The sequence below is a fragment of the Wyeomyia smithii genome, chromosome 3 (assembly GCF_029784165.1).
Source record: "Wyeomyia smithii strain HCP4-BCI-WySm-NY-G18 chromosome 3, ASM2978416v1, whole genome shotgun sequence".
NCBI classification, from domain to species: Eukaryota; Metazoa; Arthropoda; class Insecta; order Diptera; family Culicidae; genus Wyeomyia; species Wyeomyia smithii.
In genome coordinates this window covers 59,927,886-59,948,004 of record NC_073696.1, presented here as the reverse complement: position 1 = coordinate 59,948,004, position 20,119 = coordinate 59,927,886, and the positions used below count along the sequence as shown (strand labels likewise).

General features: G+C 36.7%; 1 protein-coding gene across 1 annotated transcript; it reads left to right on the top strand.

The window, feature by feature from the left end:
• Window positions 1-1,537: 1,537 nt before the first annotated feature.
• LOC129729932 (serine protease snake-like) lies at window positions 1,538-2,750 on the top strand. Its single transcript, XM_055688849.1, has 3 exons — window positions 1,538-1,669; window positions 1,735-1,755; window positions 1,821-2,750. Exons 1-3 carry the CDS (start codon window positions 1,612-1,614, stop codon window positions 2,669-2,671), a joined length of 930 nt encoding a protein of 309 aa, XP_055544824.1. The 5' UTR covers window positions 1,538-1,611; the 3' UTR covers window positions 2,672-2,750.
• The last annotated feature ends 17,369 nt before the right edge of the window (window positions 2,751-20,119 follow it).

Below are 20,119 nucleotides of genomic sequence, written 5' to 3'. Positions count from 1 at the left end.
CAATTCAGTACACCCTAGGGATTATCGAAAAAATGCCCACGGACCATTATTTCATCTTTACGGACAGTCTCAGTTCCATTGAGGCTCTCCGATCGATGAAAGATGTTAAGCACTCTCCGTATTTCCTGGGGAAAATACGGGAACATCTGAGTGCTTTATCCGAAAAATCTACTCAGATTACCTTAGCGTGGGTCCCTTCTCACTGCTCGATACCGGGTAATGAGAAAGCGGACTCTTTGGCTAAGGTGGGCGCAACAAACGGTGATATTTATGTAAGACCAATTGCCTTTAATGAATTTTTCGCATTTGTACGTCAGAATACGATCATCAGTTGGCAAAATTCTTGGACCAAGGGGGAACTGGGAAGGTGGTTACATTCCATAATCCCCAAGGTGTCGACGAACCCGTGGTTCAAGGGGTTGGATGTAGGTCGGGATTTCATTTGCGTGATGTCCCGACTTATGTCCAATCACTATAGATTTGACGCGCATCTCCGTCGCGTTGAGCTCGGGGAAAGTGGTATCTGTGCCTGTGGTGAAGGTTATCACGACATAGAGCACGTTGTTTGGTCATGCCCTGTACACCGTGACGCCAGGTCTAGATTCTGTCTAGAGGTCTGTTCGTGATGTCTTGGCGAGCCGTGACCTATCCTACATGTCCCTTATATACGTTTTCCTGAAATCCATCCACGCCCCAGTTTAATCCTATTCCCTTCCGCCTACATCCATCCAAACGACAAGAACACGTTAAGACCCCGGATCCGGAAACAGCAACTAGACCCGCACGATACTCTCAGGCCCCGAGGGAGACAACCCAATATGCCAGTCCGTAATATCTTGGCCCAGCAGCGGAGCATATTCAATATGCTGCTTACCTATGGCAATGGAAAACCATCAAACAACTATTCAGTGCTTTTCATGCAAAACATTCTAGCTTAAGTTAGATTTAGTTTCAGCTCGTAGTCGGCAGCGAGGATAAAAAATTTGCTTTTAGTTATTAAGATACTTTAGAAAGTAAGCTACCAGATATAATTGGCGCCGTTAAACATTGAATTGTATTTGTGCCGTGTCAAATAAACTATAGATGAGGAAAAAAAAAAGAACGGACAGTTTTATTTCTGTAAACTCTAACTGAACTTTCAAATCAAAGCCTCACTGGTGACAAACACCAGTCAAAACATACCTTAGTGTCGAGGGAAACCCCATAATGTTTATGCAAGAGCATTTCGCTGTCGATTGAAATGAATAAATTATATGAAATTTATGCCTAAATATGCAGCTACGCACGAAATAAATGCGGTAATTTAACGCTTTGTCCGTCCGTGGGAATGACTTTGACAAGGTCAGCAGTTTTGACCCCAGTTAATGCAGAGTTAAACTGAGCAATTTTGCAATAGTAATTAGTTTTTTTCTGTTCAAAAGACGAATCTTCATTACGAATGACAAGTGACAGTTACATTCGTTGCTGTGTCTTTTCTAATGAACCTTCAGGCGGCCCATTTTTAGCAGTATGAACTAATTTAAAACAACCAATTGGTTCGCGAATTTCTTCAGTCTTTGTCTACCTTACTTGGAGGATAAACCGATTGTGCCCTCGCAGAACCTGTTAGGAATGGTTGAAATTTTTCGATGTGTAATACTTTTGCTTATGTCATGTCTCGTGGTTCAAGGTAATATCCTGTGTAAGTCATACGCGAAGAGTTCAATTAATTCTTTTTCCGGTTACTGCCAACAGGTAAACACATATCGGAAACAAGTGAGTATAAATGAATCCAAAGTCAAGCTTTGTTTCGAATTCGATTCTATATTTCCTTTCTGCAGAATGTTCCGAATACCGTAGGCAAACCATTTCCGTGTCTAGAATTATACCGCTTCTATTAAACCCGAAACCTATTACGTTTGAGAGCTTCAAATGCAGCAAAACCATCGATCTTATTGTGGGAGGAGAATCTGCAAAACCGAACGAATTCCCCCATCAAGCGCTTCTTGGTTGGCGCTTTGACGATAATCCGGAGCAGTATGATTTCCGTTGTGGCGGATCATTGATCTCCGAAGAGTACGTGCTAACAGCGGCCCACTGCTTCAAGGAGGGTGATCCGGTAATTGTCCGTCTAGGAGAGCACAATCTTCAAGATGACTACGACAATCAACATGACGTCGAAGTTGCTTTGATTCAACGACACCCTGAGCACCGATTTGGCAGCGTGTATCATGATATTGCGCTGGTTAAACTACAGGAATTGATCACGTTTTCCAAGGTCATACGACCGGCATGTCTTTGGACTGGCCTAGCCGTAAATGTTTCATCAGTGATTGCCACCGGATTTGGGCTTACTGACATCGGTGACCAGAAATCGAATGTACTGCGTAAAGTAATGCTGGACTTTCTAAATAAGCAGGAATGTTTGGACCAAGTTAAGAATCAGAAGGGTTTCAAGAGAGGTGTAATCGACGAACAGCTGTGTGTGGGAAGTAAACGCGGTGGAAGAGATACCTGTCAGGGGGATTCTGGAGGACCGATACAGGTGATCACGGAACCGAAGGGTTGCACTTATCATGTGCTGGGAATCACATCGACGGGCTCGGTAGGATGCGGAGTAGGCAGATCGCCGTCTGTCTATACTCGAGTGGCAAGCTATCTGGATTGGATCGAAGGAATTGTGTGGAAGTGATAAATTTGAAATCCAAAGTGTAACGTGGAATTTACCAAGCCAAGTGTAACTAATAAAATGGATTGATACTAAATAATAATGGTGTAGGTTGATAATTTCAAAGCATCATTCTCTCTTTTATCTTTACGAAAAGTATGGTTTGTTATTCTAAATTCGATTCTATGTCCTATGTCTCTATGCTTACAAACCGTTCTGATTTCTTTTGCAATTGTTTGGGGTGTGAGCCGAAATTCCCTGAAACTTCATGGTTATTAAATTAACACCATATTTTGTTATCATGTTTTATTTGCTGATACGAACAAATATTACCTTAAGCTTTTTTGTTTGCCGGTTCATCTTTCAATCTTGACGGAGAAAGTATTTGTTAATTTTGCAACAAAGCTTTATTGGTTATTCATATGTCCCTAGACTTATTATCACAACGCGTATCACACAATTATCACAAAAAAAAACACGAAACAAAATTGGAGAAAAAAAATTTTCTCCCGTATCTAGTTTCGATAACAAAAAAGTGAATTTTGAGAATACTGCTGAGAGAGGCAGGCTGATAGAAAATAATCTAAGTCAATGACTATTATGTCGCACAACGAGAATAGAAAAACAGTGGTAACAACGTAAAAGATGAAGTGTTTTCCTGCTATCTTTAGTGATACCTACTTACCGTGCAACGTACGTGCTGTTTAAGTAAACCGTTGCGTAGTTCAGTCAATACTCAAATCAAAAACAACTTTTGAATTGTTGTTTACGGTGCCAATGGGAGTCGACTTTTTAAATTTCGTTCAGCGGTAATTGTGACCTCCTTAATAAAACCAGGTATTATCACAAAATTTCATTCTCATGGACATTCACATAGTCTGAAATAGTTTATTTTCCCAAAAATCGTAGTGTTGATACTAGACACCTTGTTTCCTGTGGGAGAAACAATGACAACCGCATGGCAGTGAAATAAGCAGATAACACAAAATAAAAATATGGATACAATTTTCCTTTCCTGGTAACTATAGGTGACAGAGACAAAGCCAAGAACTTAAATAGTCTTAATAGAAAGCCAAGAACTTAAATAGAAAAGGAACGAGGAAAGAAATCTAATCGGGATATGAGAAAGTTAGGTCTAAATTTGTTCAATAAAATCAACTAAGCAAAAGACTTGATTTTGGATAGTCTTTATTTTCTCCGCACGTACGGGGACTTATGCATGATAAGTCTTAAAGATTACCTTAGCGTTGGCAATCGAGCTTTCGGAAGTGAGCAGTTCCATAAAAAACGTACAATCAATTTAATCGACCTTTTTTGATTTGGCTGAAACTTCGCATAGATGTTCGCTATAGGCAGGGGATGCAGTTTTGTGCTATTTGTTTAATTTTTTAGAACAAGACTTATTCTTGAGGAGCCATTGAAAAATGCTATTTTGAGAAGGTATTGATGATTACAAATATTTTTATGGTCAAAACGGTTCGTTTGATCGGTATGATGTCTTCGGCAAAGTTGTAGATAACAATTTTGTCTTCCTGAAAAAAATAAACACTCTGAAAATTTATTTTTTTGTGAAACTAAAAATTAAGGAAAAAATAAAATTTAATTATCTTAAACGGCTCGTTTTAAAAAATCCAATTTCTTTTCATAAAAACTACATAAGATAACCTAAACAATAAAACTGGTCCGATAATGGAGTAATCAAAAATTGAAAATTGAAGGCCTTAGGGCATTATAGTTGCAGTAGTTTATCAGCAATATTTTTGTTTTGTTTTGGTATTTGATATAATTTGTTTCATTCGCGATTAAACTATTTGAAATTATTTTGTTTGTAAAATAGAAAGCCTTTGGCTGATTATGGATGGAAAATGGTGTGAGAAAGTCTATTTAAAATTACTTACACTGTTTCAATATTTACACTATTTCGCATTTGCCACAACGTGCCTTATTGCTGTAGTTACTTGCTGGTGAGGCAGCTTTTTACCGGAGGTACAGACAAGTGCATGAGTAGACGCACTTGTCCACGAGCGAAGAGTTTTGGAAAACACACTCAGTGAAAGTCAGCCGAAACTATTCTGATTGGGTGTAAGTTAACACTATTATTGAGCGATACTGAATGGAAATGCTTACAATCCAGTATCTTTGCCAGCTGAAGGCTGGAGTCCTAAAAACGACCAATTTCAGCCTTCAGGCGACCTTCGACGATCTAACTCGAGTCGATAAGTGCACCGTCGATATCCACTAAGCGAGCTGGAGTGTACACGTGATACTCCTGCGCGAAGAGCTCAAAAGGAGCAATCCCGTTTGCTGGCTTGACAACTAGTGCTGGGACTTTTAACCGGATATATTCGTGATCTAGCTATCCGAAGTCCGGATCACGGATGGGTGAAAGAATACTATTCGGATGACCGGATACGGATAATCGAATAGGCGGATATTCGGATATTTACTATCCAGATATCCGCAATTTTTCTTCTGTCTTTTGAAGCCCGTTTAACTAAAACGTAACGCGAAAAATGGCTTCTCTCACAATCCCTCATCTCATCGAAAGTAATTATTTACATAATTCTCAATGAACTATGTTCGGATACAAATTCCGGCTATCCGGATATCCGACTATCCGAAAATCCGGATATCCTGACGGATAATATCCGGATATCGGATTGATTCAGATTTTGGATATTTTCCGGATATCCGAGGTCGGATATCCGGATATTTTAATCCGGATAGTGCCAGCATTATTGACAACACACGCAGTATATTCGAGCGAACTCTAGTTATCTCACTCATGACTGAAAACTTTTTAATAAGCATTGTATTTATTGCATTCGTTTTAGTGCGAGAAAACACAACCCATGGTCCCGTCAATCCTTTCGGGTAGAGCTTCACACGATAGACTAGTTCTCGTGAAATGCTTTCTTCAACTCTTGAAGCCTTGTATCCAAGGGGATTGGATAAGAATCGGGTCGCAATCGTTTAACGAAAATTCTAGATAAACATTTCAAAAGGTCCTATCTGCTTTCATCGTTTTTCCGAAGCGTCTTTTTAATTTGGTAATGGTTAAACTTCAGTAGCTCTCCCAAGCGTAGTTTTCGTTCAGAAGGCTAGAGTGATCTCTCCGCTATCAACTTGTGCAAATAACGTGTCATAAATGGTGTTTGATAAGTTATGGTGATTGAATGAAAGTGATCGATCAAAAAATCGATCTAAGCAGATAGGACCTTTTGAAATGATTCTCTAGAATTGTGTCAAAAAGAAACAAAATTTGATTTCAGTCGTAGATAATTACAACGAAAGATCGGCGACGGTACTACATTTGTATTATATTTTGCAGCTGGAAAAAGCATACAAACGAAAGCATGCTAGCGATTTTTTGACGAAGAACTACCTCCTCAGGTAAGTTGCAGTATAGGGACCTAAAATGAAAATCGCGCAATCGATGGAATTTGCATTTTCTATGTGATATGTTTGTAATCTTCCGAAATTCAAAATAATACTGTGTACAATTTAAAAGCCTTTGGCAGATCGTGAATGAAGAAATAGGTGTGAGATGGAAATTTTAGAAACACTCTTCAATCAACAGACACTGTTTTCAAAACTTCGATTCGCTCTATATGTATACGAAAAGCCTATATATGCTATATGCAAGGAAAAGCCGTTTTGAAGCAGTCAATTGCTTCGAAAATATTTTAACTGTAGATAAAAGTGCTATAAATAATAGGATTACTGATGTCGAAATCTTAAAAAAAACGAGACCGCAATATCTGAAAATTTCCATGGTTGAGTCTTGGACCGGAAAGAAACAGCTGAGCTTTTTGATGTGGCTAAAAGTGCCGAAAACTCCTCACGGGAATTCAACTGTAGATATCCTCACTCCTTTTCAAGCAAGATTAGGAGAAAGAAAAATGCAATTTGCAGCGCTTTTATCACGGAATTACCTCTATGTTGCTTTCTGCATTTGCCACAACGTGCTTTGTTCTACCTATCTACTTGCAATTGAGGCAGCTCATTACTCATGGTAAAAACAGGCACTTTTGCCCATTAGAAAACAGTTCGGAAAAGAGAGTCGGCGACAGTCAGCCAAAAAACGTGTCATAGGGTATAAGTTTTTAAGCCCTTGTCCAGCTATACTGAATGAAACTGCTTACTATCCAGTATCTTAAACGACTGAGCTTCGAACAACTCCCACCTGTAGTAGATCCATTACGGACAAACTCGAGTTGTTAAGCACGCCGTCGATATTCCACTACGCGAGCTGGAATGTACGGTTCGCTTTGTCATTGTATTTTGTACGGTTTGCTTCAGGCTTAACAGCAAAACACGCAGTATATTCGAGTGAACTTCCGTGATCTCGGTCACGACCAGCGCTGCCAGGTATCCAGATTTAGCTGGATTATCCAGATTTTTGAACATGTATCCAGGTAGACAGCTTTGATGTCCAATTATCCAGATTTTTCATGGATGATCCAGATTTTATCCAGATTTTATTTTCTCTGTTCCGCAAAAAGGTCATCACTTCAATTTTGGCGCGAAATTTTGCAATTTTGTCACCTCAAATTTTGCGTACCCCAAGCCTTTTATTCGAAAAATTAACCTTTCACCCCACGAAATGACTGCCAGATTTTTTCCAGATTTTTATTTTGCCTTTTCCAGATTTTTGAAAAAATGACCTGGCAACGCTTGTCACGACTTAAAACCATTTCATTAAATCCTTTGAAATTCGCATTGTATCCGATACCTTCGTTTTAGGGCGAAAAAATACAACCCATGATCCCGCCGATCTTTCCGGGTAGAGCTTCACCAGATAAATTGGTTTTGAGAGGTTCAGTTGCTTTAAAAAGCAACGAAAATTGATTTCTCGCGCAGATAATATCAACGGAGGATAGATTCAGGGATAGTCAGAGATATTTCTAAAAATTTGTTTTTTGATGTGGGACTACGTCTTTGTTTTCTATGCTGGGATGCATTCTGTAAAATTGGAAATGAAACTGGCAAATGTTGCGTCAGATCTCAAACGTTAATAGCAGCATAACCACATGATGGATAACAATAACCAGTATGTTGTTGGATAGATAAAATGTGTAACAATTTTATAAAATATTAGTTATCATTGTTACTTCACTGTTCAATGGTGAAAATGGACACCATCCGTTCTCCGTGATATTCTCTGTATCATTATCGATATGAAAATTGACAGAGTCTCCTCGTCCCAATAGTTCAATTTATTTTTGCTTCCATGAGCTTGGACTAACATGATGTCTCGAAAGTAAAAGTTTTCCGAAAAGTTTGAAACAATCTCCATTCTAAACCTGCTTTCAAAACCTCATAAAAACTGATGTCTTGAAAGAAAACATACCTGTAAAAGCAACAGTACCAGTGGAGTAATGAACCGCAGGTCTCTCGTCGTCTATGATTGCAGCGGTACTTTTCTATTCGTACTTTTTAGCGGTACACTTCTATTCGTACTGCAGCGGTACTATTCATATTGCAGTGGTACACTTTTGTTCGTACATTTCTATTCGTGTGCAATCGAGGAAAAACTTCAATGCTGCTGTTGATGGTGATTGAAAGTTTATCTCATAAATATGATTACCATAAACTATTCCACAAGAATAGTGAATTTAGCAACGGATATTTATTCAATTTTATCTTCAATATTCACTAAATAATCGTGGCCGGATAGTATTGAAAGAGTAAATTCCACATATACACAGTTATAGAAGAGTAAGAGCCTGCGAATGCTTGTGAATTTTTGGTTTATTTATTAAGATTCATTAGAATCTACTTTTACATTTCAAAATGGTTAGATGATATATTATTATTCAAAGTTTTACCATAGCTAACGTATGTATATTAGCAGTCTTCGTAATACAGCGAATGTAGTTGTAGGTAAATGAAAAAAATTGTCAAGCAAAAACAAAAATAGAATTGTTGATTGCTATGGTTTTTTGCTGGAACTTGTTAATAATTTTGTTTGACATATCTTCTTATGTTTGCCAATTATTGAACCTTTGTAAGGCCGTCTATATTATTTTGAAAGTAAGAACCATATCAAATATTTGATTTAATCAAAGTTAAATAAGAATAAACCATTTATATTAATAACGTAAGTATTATTGGATTTGGTTTTCGAGGATATAGAGTTAATTCTGACTTTGACGCATTACGAGAAATTCTTGGTGCTTTTTCAACAACTACTAAATGATATGCTTGTGCCTTGTCAAATACATGTTGTTTGCACAAAAAAATATTACAGGCTAATACTAATATCGCCAAATATACACGGGTAAAAATGTTTTCCCGTTTTCATGACCTTTCAGGTCATGAAATCATGAGTGTTGTTTTCCGACAGAATCATGACCTATGACTCATGATATCATGATGTCAACCCCGAATATCATGAGCTATGAAAAGCGTTTTCAAGAATGTGACTCATGGCTATTATAAGCGTAACACATCGCTGTCGCATGGACTCATAAAATCATGAGTTATGACTCATGATACCATGGGTTGGACTCTGAATATCATGAGCTACTCAGAGCGTTTTTATAAATACGACTCAAAACGTAACGTAACACATATCTGTCAAACTCTGCGCCGGTATATTCAGTGATTGCAAGTTTAGAAACCGTGATTGATACCATAGGTGGACTAGCGTATTTCATGTGCAAAACAAAGTTTTCGCGAGTGAACGTGCTGATAAGACATAAGACGAGTGTCCGGTTGCATAAATTCACTCAACACAGTATTATCAAATTGAATTAAAAAACTAATTGTCCTTTTAAGGATGAACTAAATAGTCAATTGAAGAGTTAAAATTTTGTCGTTCATACATTACACCTTAATCAAAATGTTGGTGTGCCTTGATATAGACGACTGTAAATTCGATATGATCTTCATGTCTCAGTACGAGTTCGAAATTTAAATGTGCACCAAGGAACAAATAATTGAGTGACCAACTTTTTTATAAGTAGACCCTGTTGATGTTTTCCACAATAATGCGAAGGAGCCCAGTTTAGAGCAACCATCAACGTCAAACATTAGTACTACTATTCAGGATGTCCATGATGTTCAACATATTGCTTTCTGAGAGAATTTGAGGCGACATTTTGACGACAACTAATAAACATTCAAGCATCTGATAGGAACAGCTTTTACTACATTTACACAGTTTACCTAACTATAATCGATCCGCTGCATCACGCCACGCCATTCCGATGCGTCTTGAAACAATTATTTTGGCTGATCGTGCTCGCGAGTAGGGGAGTGCACACGAATAAGACCGTAAATAGGAGTGTGTGTCCATGGTTTCGGGAGCGAAGAAAACTCGCAAGCGTCAACACTCGGTGGTGTGAAATGAAGGAAGTGTGAAAGAACGAGAGACAGTTCGAATGGTGGAGGCACTCGATTGTGTGTGTGATTTCGGTAGCGGTGAGAACACTTCTTGGAGTATCGCATGCTTGTTTAGAGTGAGTTTAGCAACACTGGAGCACACAACCATAAACCATTTGTAGTTAAAAAAAAACTTCATAACTAGTTGTTTTCCTTGTTTTGTGTTGCAAAATAATTTTTTTTTGTGTATACTTTTATCGGTAAGATAAAACTGTTATCTGCAACTTTTTTGAAGAAGTCACACCGATAAAACAAACCGTTCTGTCTCTAAAAATATTTTTTAACCATCCATAAGGTAATCCACGGGTGACGTTTCACTGCTTGTACGTTTGTAATTGTTTTTTCAAGTTGCAAAACCAAAACAACCAAACACAAAATCTTTTAATACCGGAAAACAAAATTTAAAGTGATATTTCATTATTGGGTAAAGGATTGTCACTAACCATACTGGAGCAACCGATCGTTTATTTTTCGTGCTTTTCGATCCGGATTGCATCCAAGTTGCGACCGTTCGAACATATCTAAGGCTGTCAAGAGTTGAAAACTAACTGAAATCAGCTGACCGCACCTGTCTCGTCGATTGCCTTAGCAACATCCATAAATTACGTAACGCTAAAAACCCAATTTTTGGACCCCCACCCTCCCATATGTAACGAAAAGTAACGCCAAAACCTACCCCCCATAAAAATTACGTAACGCCGTAGAAGAATATGCCAAATAAAAATGCTCATATTTGGAAAGTCTCGCCATGGATTTTTTGTTACGTAACGCTGATCTTACCTCCCCTCTCCTGTATAACAAATCGTAATGCCAAAAAATATATCCCCCCTCCCTCCTATAGGTATCACGTAATTTATGGATGCCGCCAAATTATTCGTGACCAAAAACAAAAAATAATAATAGCACAAAATGACATCTTCAGCCCATAAGAACATCTATGCAAAGTGCAAATGCAATGCTATGCAAATGACATTTAAAAAAAAAAATGAGAAACATTTTGTGTTCTCTAATGTCATCGATAAAAATTTTCAGTACTTTTTTCAGAAAAAATAAAATCCGTTAGGAAAAACGATCAAAAATGATTGAAATGTTATTATAACTTGATTAGGGTATCGAACGACTTTGGCAGGTTTTTGCATAATACTGCTGCAGACAAGCTGCCAAAGAAAACTTATTAATTTATGTTCTACTTTGTTTTGCCGTGCAAATCATAAATATTACTGACTGTCAAACTTGTTACTACAAACGGAAATCCTCAAACCCGTAACGGTTTGGCATCTAAGACCGTGAACAAAATCTGATCTTTTACGATTTTTAGTTTTAAGTTGAAAAATTATAATTTCAATAATTCATAATCATGAATCAAATTCCAACTTATCAGAGTGATAAATCCAATTCAAAGTTTATGAACAATTTTCTGCATTTACATGTTTTCAACTGTGTGATATTTATAGGAGAAACCAGAAACGTTTCTAATTTTGTTTTAAGTTGTCATCGCGAGTCGTATTTTTATCAACACATTCATGAATATTTTTCGTGACAAAGTTCTAAAATAAAATATACTGTTCGTGACCAACTTCCGAACATTGCTATTTAATTTTTGTTTTATTTCGCCGATAAAATTTAGAAATGATTGAACGTATTAGCATTAGTACATATTAGCAATAACATAGAACAAGTTGAATTAGCGATGAATGCCAAAAGCTATTTTCAAATGCAATCCCATTTCCATGGAGAAAGTATGTCGCCTACCCCATAAAATTTTCGCGCGCCTTCCCAAAAATAAGGTTTTAGATAGTATTCGTAGAATTATAAATATTTTAGAAACACTAAAAATGAAAATTTAGAAAATTTATAACGAGCGTCTTAGCAGAGTGATTGAGATCAATCAAAGAAATAGTTATCGGTTTCCGTTATACTCTACTAAATTTTTTGGAAATAAATATTGAAATTCAGTCCGCAAATATATATTTCGACTGTGACATACAGTCTTCCTCAGTGCTTATGTGGACTGGTAAAGAGCAAAGCGTAAATCCTGTTTTTTAATTTGTAGTAGGTAAAAATGAAAATTTAGCACCCTTAATTGGAGTTAGGTAGGGAATTATGCGGTCGATTGTTTACCGTACCATGTCTGGGGTTTTTGGGAAGCAGATTGAATAGCCATGAGGGGTGATTACCTGCGTCTTTATTGAGAAGCGTGCATGAGTGTTGTTTATAAATTTCTAAACTTTCAGCTACGTCTAATTTCCATAAATCATTAACGGGGCGGAGGAGGTGAATGTTATCCGAAGTTAGTGGATGTTCCTCGTTAAAAATATGTTCAGCCACTTTTGATTTGAAAAGGTGTGGTGGGGCATTTGTTGAAACTTTTCTTGCTTTTGTCACTTCTGCGAAATGTTCTTTGAAACGTATCCCTAGGTTACGTTTAGTTTGTCCAATGTAAACCATGTCACAGTGACTGCATGCAATTTTATAAATTCCAGCTTTGTTCAGGGTATCAATAGGGTCTTTGGTAGACCCTAATTTTGTTTTGAGTTGGGTATTTCTACTAGTGTAGACAATTTTGGGGAGACCCTTTATTCTCCAAAATTCACAAACCTGGAAATGAAATGAGAGAAATTATCTCAGCGGTAGGGGCTCCCACAGAAAAATTGGCTAAATGGCTGGTAAAAGAATTTCAAGCCATGCCCCATAAATTTCTAAGTCGATCAGTAAAGAGCACCGGAGATTTCGTTGAAAATTTAAGATTCTCGGGTAACATCCAATCTGATAAGATAATGGTTTCATTTGACGTTACGGCCTTATTTCCTAGCGTTCCAGTGAATGAAACCTTAAACCTTTTAGAGGACTGGCTTCTTTCCCAATATTTTGATAATACTTGGAAAAAGAAAGTTGACAGTTTGTTGAAACTTTCACGCCTTTGCATGAAAGAAAACTACTTCACATTTCGTGGTAAATTTTACAAACAGAATAAAGGGGCACCAATGGGGAATCCTCTTTCTCCCTTCCTATGTGAGCTCTTACCGATTCGATGGTGGAGGTATATGGATGATATTTTTTGTATTTTGGAAAGGGCGGATCTTGAAACTTTTTTCATATCCCTTAATAATACCCATAAAAATATAAACTTCACAATTGAAAAAGAACTTAACAACAGACTCCCTTTCTTGGACGTCGTTGTAGTCAGAACGTCTACGGACTTGGAATTTGAAATTTATCGGTAACCCACGAATACAAAACGGGTAATACCTAACACTTCAAACCATCCCTTCCAGCATAAAATGGCATCCTTCCATCATATGATCCACCGCATGGAAACTTTACCTCTAAGTGAAGTAGCCAAGCAAAAGGAACTGGAATATATTTTCGAAATTGCTAAACTTAATGGCTACAATGAAAGTATCATTCAAGCCATTGTTGATAAAAAGAAGCGTGCTCAAATTCGGAAATCTTTTACAACACTCACCCCAATAACAGAAGATCTGAAATAGGTAGCCGTTGAATATGACGTTAACTTGACACGCCCACTTCGTTCAAATTTAGAAAATTTGGGATGGATATTGTCTACACTAGTAGAAATACCCAACTCAAAACGAAATTAGGGTCTACCAGAGACCCTATTGATACCCTGAACAAAGCTGGAATTTATAAAATTGCATGCAGTCACTGTGACATGGTTTACATTGGACAAACTAAACGTAACCTAGGGATACGTTTCAAAGAACATTTCGCAGAAGTGACAAAAGCAAGTAAAGTTTCAACAAATGCCCCACCACACCTTTTCAAATCAAAAGTGGCTGAACATATTTTTAACGAGGAACATCCACTAACTTCGGATAACATTCACCTCCTCCGCCCCGTTAATAATTTATGGAAATTAGACGTAGCTGAAAGTTTAGAAATTTATAAACAACACTCATGCACGCTTCTCAATAAAGACGCAGGTAATCACCCCTCATGGCTATTCAATCTGCTTCCCAAAAACCCCAGGCATGGTACGGTAAACAATCGACCGCATAATTCCCTACCTAACTCCAATTAAGGGTGCTAAATTTTCATTTTTACCTACTACAAATTAAAAAACAGGATTTACGCTTTGCTCTTTACCAGTCCACATAAGCACTGAGGAAGACTGTATGTCACAGTCGAAATATATATTGGCGGACTGATTCTTGGTGACTTTCGTAAAAAAGATGCATTCCTCTTAATAACGGTTATGGATCATTTCTTTATTCTTCAATAAACATCAATTAATACGGGAACTCTTTTGAGACTAATCGAATGTTAGTTTCAAGAAAAATGTGACCTTATTAATTTCAACTAATCTTTTCGAAGCTACTTGATTAAAAAGGATAGTTACTAAAATTTCGCGAAATTTTTGAAAAGATCACATATTCATAACAACATTTCACATATTCTTTACAAAAGTTACGGTGACTAAAAAGTAACATTTGTTGATTGAAGCCCGATGTTCACTTCTTCTGATATTTATTTAAACTAGAAGAGATGATTACCAAAATCACTGCGACAATGTTAATAACATAAAAGTTTTTTTCGAAAGGTCACAAATTCTACTGAACAAAACTTTTGACAAATATTCTCTCACAGAAGTCACAGTGACTAACAGGGGAAACTATTCCTATGAAGGTCACCATGAAGTTATCAGAAAAATTTAAATGTACCTTTTAATGACTTAGTGACTATTCTAAGACAACATACCATTTGTACTTCAAATTATCACCGTGCCTACTTAATGGAAAAAATAATTTCGTTTCACAAGTGGAATAATTTCGCTTGTGACCCTTCAGAGAAGAATAAATAAATTTTAGTTCAATTATCAAAGAGACAAAATAAAAGAAAAATTTGATTTATAACCATAGCGCTAGTGTCTTTTGTAAGAAAACTAACACAAGTTTTTTTTATAAAAAGTAATGGTTACTCGCGTACAAAAACTATTTCCATATTATTTTTAAAACATTCGGGGGACAATTGTAAGAAAAAAGTCTTATTTGATTTGTGACTTTCGTGCGGATTGGGCAATTTCGTGAATCAGATCGCACAAATCATGATTTCATGAAACTCGCCCAATCAATCACGAGTTCAATTCATGGTTTCCTAAATCAAAGCAAGGTTTTATAAATCGAACACCCGATTTCATGAGTCAAATGCTATATGTGCCGACTCGCAGCTCATGATTTAATAAATCAAAACCATAGTTCCAAAGCCAAAGCAAGAATTCATAAATCGAACGCCCGATTCCATGAGTCAAATGCTATATGTCCTGACTCGCCACTCATGATTTCATAAATCAAAATCTTGGTCCAGTAGCCAAAGCAAGAATTCATAAATCGAACACCCGATTCCTAGAGTCAAATGCTAAATTGCAAGACTCGTGACTCATAATTTCACGAGTTCAGCTCATAATTTCATGGGTTAGAAAAAGCCAAAGCAAAAATTCATAAATCAAACACTCGATTCCCGGAGCCAAATGCCATATTTTATGACTCGCATTTCATGATTTCATAAATCACAATCATGGTTCCATGAGTCAAAGTGTTGTTGAATATAGTTCAAAAAATTGATTTCCAGGGGAGGCTGAAAATAAAAATACGTACAGTCGCTGAGCAAACACCTTGATTCTGTCTGCAGGCTCTGTAAATTTTGTAACAAAAAATCCCCTAATTACAGTATTTAGTCCCACGTCACCACTTCATACAACCCTAGGGCTGTATACCTTGTAGTATTTTTTGAGATTTTCAAATAAGCTACTTTACCGTGTTCTTTCACCATATTTTTACTAATCACTGAGCTTAGAAGGTGTGACAGTTTATTGGACACTGTGATTTAATTTAGCTTCTGTACCTTTTTGTAATTTTCCTAGCTCTTGGTCGAGAAACGCTTTTTAAATACTATTAGATATGAACACTATGTGTCAGCGCGACACGAATTCACAAAACTGTAGTATGACAAGTTTTGTAATTTCAAGACCATGTGGTAGTTCCCGTGTGTTTTTGCATTTCTGGTTTTGTGGGTTTGCAATTGGAGTCAACTAAAATTTCGAAGTCTTTTCTACTGATGTCAAAAGATGGTCGATGTACTTAAAGAAAAATCGATCTATTTCTCATGAAGATACATTACACTGGTGAACATAAGACTGCACCTATGTAAAAGCTCAAACCGGTAGTTATGAAAAATTATGGCATTTCTTTAAAAAATAATATTAGGAATAAAACCAATAAACATTTATTCACGAGAAAATTGTTTCCTTTTAGGTGGTCTCAACACACGAACTAAAAAATATTTTAGATTTTATATTTTTAGATCTTCCCTGAACGATTTGGATATATCAATTGGTCGGTGTTAAGTCAGACCGGACCAAGTTGCGAAATTGGAAAAAACGAGTTAACGATAGTATTGGATAAAGATATTCTTAAGCAACATCACACAACAATCAGATTTTATTTATCTCTAAAACAGCAGAAATAACAGCATGATTTTTGTCTGCATGACCAATGAAAAGCGATTACAGTGTTCAGTCAGAATGGACCAAGTGTTTATTTTCAAGGAGACTGCTTTCGGTCAGCTATTGATAAAAGCGAACGAACGGAAGAATTTTCAAGCGTTTTTCCGGATTTTTTTGTATCAGAGAACTCTTTCACTCACCCCCCATGGGTATCTGTAAAGTTTCACGCACTGCCGTAGTTTGGAATGTGTTTTTGGACCGTTTATTGCTGTCACTAACATGACCTGATATGGTGCCTTATAGTGTGCAGACAAAGTGAACCATGTGTTAAGCAGAAAAAAGTTGATATTATCGGAATTTTCAGCATCGGTTTGAAATCAACATAAATGAATTTCAACACTATCAGGCAACTTATCGGAATGCTTCTTTGCTCGTTAGTCTAAAAAGTATACTTTACCAGTATATGAAGAAAATGTACATGGTCCACTCTGATTGAACACGTAAATGAGAAACGTTAGTCATTTGTGTGGGTGACACAACTTTCTACAATTTCAGAAAGAAGTTCAAGTTACAGTAGTAATACTGACTTAAAACTTGATGATTTTACCAATGAATTATATCCTCAGGAGGTTGAAATAAGTGGTAAGTGTATGTTTGTTACTGTTTTATGCAAGCTAATTAGATTTATGGCCGTAATGAAATTACGAAGCTGAAGGTAACACAAGCGATTGTTTGGAGAAGACCTTTCATAATAATACTAGAAGAAGCTGACTCGATTGACATTTAAGTGTGTAAAGCATGTAGTCAATATCTATTCAATATTATTTTCTAATCAATAATGAAGAACCTGTGCCAACTTTTCATGAAGCTGTCCTTGAAGCACTACATCCAAACGTGACAGAAATTCCAGAACCAAAACACTAGGAAACCACCCAGTCCATTATCAATTCTACGGCAATTTTGGCCAAAGTTGCAGAGAAAGTGGATGACTACAAATAACTTAATTGAGTGAATTAACCATATTTTTGTTCCATTAAAACATTCCGCTCCTACCATTGATTTGTTGAAACAAACACAGTTTAAAGTTTATTCAAACTATTTTTAATAATTGTTGATGTCGCAGAAGCTAACCATGTAGATTAAAAACTTTTTGACTATTCGACGCAATGGACTAACATAATTTGTTCAATTGTTCAGTCATAATGGACCAAGTCATTGATGATTCTTCTTTGATTCAATCAGAGTGGACCAAGTACATTTAATCAGTTACAAACCTGTCCTTTTTGAGCTCACGGCACTCCTTTTTTTCAATTGTCTCATTGCATGATACAGTTAGAGAGTTCCTCCAACTTATAACATCAAAATTGCGCAAAAATATTGAAAACTTCAAAATTCCCAGAGTAACAAACTTCAAACTCTTTTTTCTCGAAATGATCAAAATGTCACTTGGTCCGGTCTGACTTAACACCGATTAGTTATCATCATGTAAACTGTTTTTCAATCAACACTTCACTGCCCTGTATTTGAAAACGATTCATTTTATTGCTTTAATTTGGTTTCGATTTTTTGCAATATATGGGTCTTACAAGTGAAGGCGAAAATAGTAATTTAAAAACAGTGTTCAACCCTAATATTATCATTTTACCATTGATGATAATTGGTTAAATTTTTCATCACTCTGTTTTTCTATTACGATTCCAGATTTAATTTTCCAAATTCAAGGTTTTTTTTCTATCTCCAAATTTGACGGGTTCCGCTTTTCATTTTAACGTACGTTCAACGGTAACATTCTGAGAGAGGATGTAAAATAAAAATCTAAGCATCGAAAAATTCGTTACGCGTCAATCATAATGCAAAATTTAGGATTTCTGTACCAATGATAAAATTTGGAACCTTTTCAGTCCACATTTCTATCACATCGTTTTACGATTCTAAGCCAAAAATCATAAGAAAGTTAGGTTCAGGCGTGATATACGAATTAAAACTTATTCCTTATGACATTATCAAAAGCTCCATATACGATTTCGATTTCTTTGAGATACTTTTACGATAATTTTCATATATTTATATACAATTTGTGGTTGACTGGGTCGTTTTGAACACAGATTTCGATCAATCAGAGCTAAAACAAGGCCAAATACATTTAATAACAAATCAGCCTCATAAAATACCACCCAATATGGGCATTTTCCTAATCAGGACGAAGCTCAGAGGTCTTCGTTTTATTCGGGGTTTTTCTTAATAGGTGTTTTTAATACAGCTTCAGTGATGGAACCAAAATTGTTATCTGGATGTTAGTGAGTAACCAGAGTTCTGAAATTTCCAAATCTCAGTTGATTAGAATGTGTAGCCTTGTCAGCGAAACCCTCATGGAATATTCTAATCGTAACCTTTCCTCTATAGTAGTAGAAACTACCCGTCGTTCTGGGGGAATCCCCTTTTGTTAATGCAAATAAATAAATGAAATGAATGTAAAGATACCATCCGTCCTGATTAAGCAGGACATGTCCTGATTTTGAGACCCATTTGGAGCGTCCTGATTTATTTTTCATATTTTAGCATTTGTCCTGATTTTTCTGAATGATGTCGGATATTCAAAGCAGCAAATTGTTCAGGGGCTATCCACATACCACGTGGACAGATTTTTAACGATTTCGACCCCCCCTCTCCCTCCGTGGACAACTGCCCATATAAATTCCAAAAAAAATTTATGGAACGTGGACATTAGCCAACCCCCCCCCCCCAAAGCTGTCCTCGTGGTACGTGGATGGCCCCTCAGTATTTTCATCTTGACTACGGGAAGAAACGAACTCATTTCGAACGAATCTCTTCTTTGGTTGAATCTTGACGAGATAAATTGTCTAGTTGTTGAGAACGTTTAACGTTTTGCCTTTCTCCTAGAAAGGTATGGCAATCACTGGAAAAACCAAAGGTATAAAAAAGGTCCCAATGGCCGAATGTCATATACCACTCGACCCCTCTCGACGAACTGAGCATTTTCTGTATGTATGTATGTGTGTATGTATGTGTGTGTGTGTGTGTGTGTGTGTGTGTGTGTGTGTGTGTGGTAGGTTGCTATTGAATTTCATTGTAATCGGATTTTTAGTTTAGAGGTTATGTATCAAAATGTAAAAATCACGAAACATCAATATCTCAGAAACCACATAACCGAATTCAAAAAAACTGGTTTCAAATGATTGGGCTGTCTTAAAAACACTTAACTTTTAAATTTCGTTATGATTGTACATATGGTTCAAAAGTTATGTAAAGAAAAGTTATCCTGAGGTTGTTTAATCTCACTCATTTTTCTCAGAGATGGCTGAACCGATTTTCACAAAATTAGTGTCAAATGAAAGGTCTAGTTGCCTCATAGATTGCTATTGAATTTCATTGTAATCGGATTGTAACTTTGTCCGTTGTTTATAAAAATGTGAAATCACATAATGGAAGTGAACATATTGACTTTCTCCCAACGATTACTGGCTAATCAAAAAGTAGAAAAGTGATCCGAATGGCCGAATGTCATATACTACTCGACTCAGCTCGACGAATCGAGCATTCTCTGCATGTATGCATGTATAGATGTATATGTTTGTGTGTGGGTGTGTACGTGTGTATGT

What these genes read in the sequence shown, in the direction of transcription:
- LOC129729932 (XM_055688849.1), top strand. Translation starts at nt 1,612, where the DNA reads ATGGTTGAAATTTTTCGATGTGTAATACTTTTGCTTATGTCATGTCTC. An exon ending in GTCATGTCTCGTGGTTCAAG is followed by an intron (nt 1,670 to 1,734) that starts GTAATATCCTGT and finishes TACTGCCAACAG; the next exon opens with GTAAACACATATCGGAAACA. An exon ending in TAAACACATATCGGAAACAA is followed by an intron (nt 1,756 to 1,820) that starts GTGAGTATAAAT and finishes TCCTTTCTGCAG; the next exon opens with AATGTTCCGAATACCGTAGG.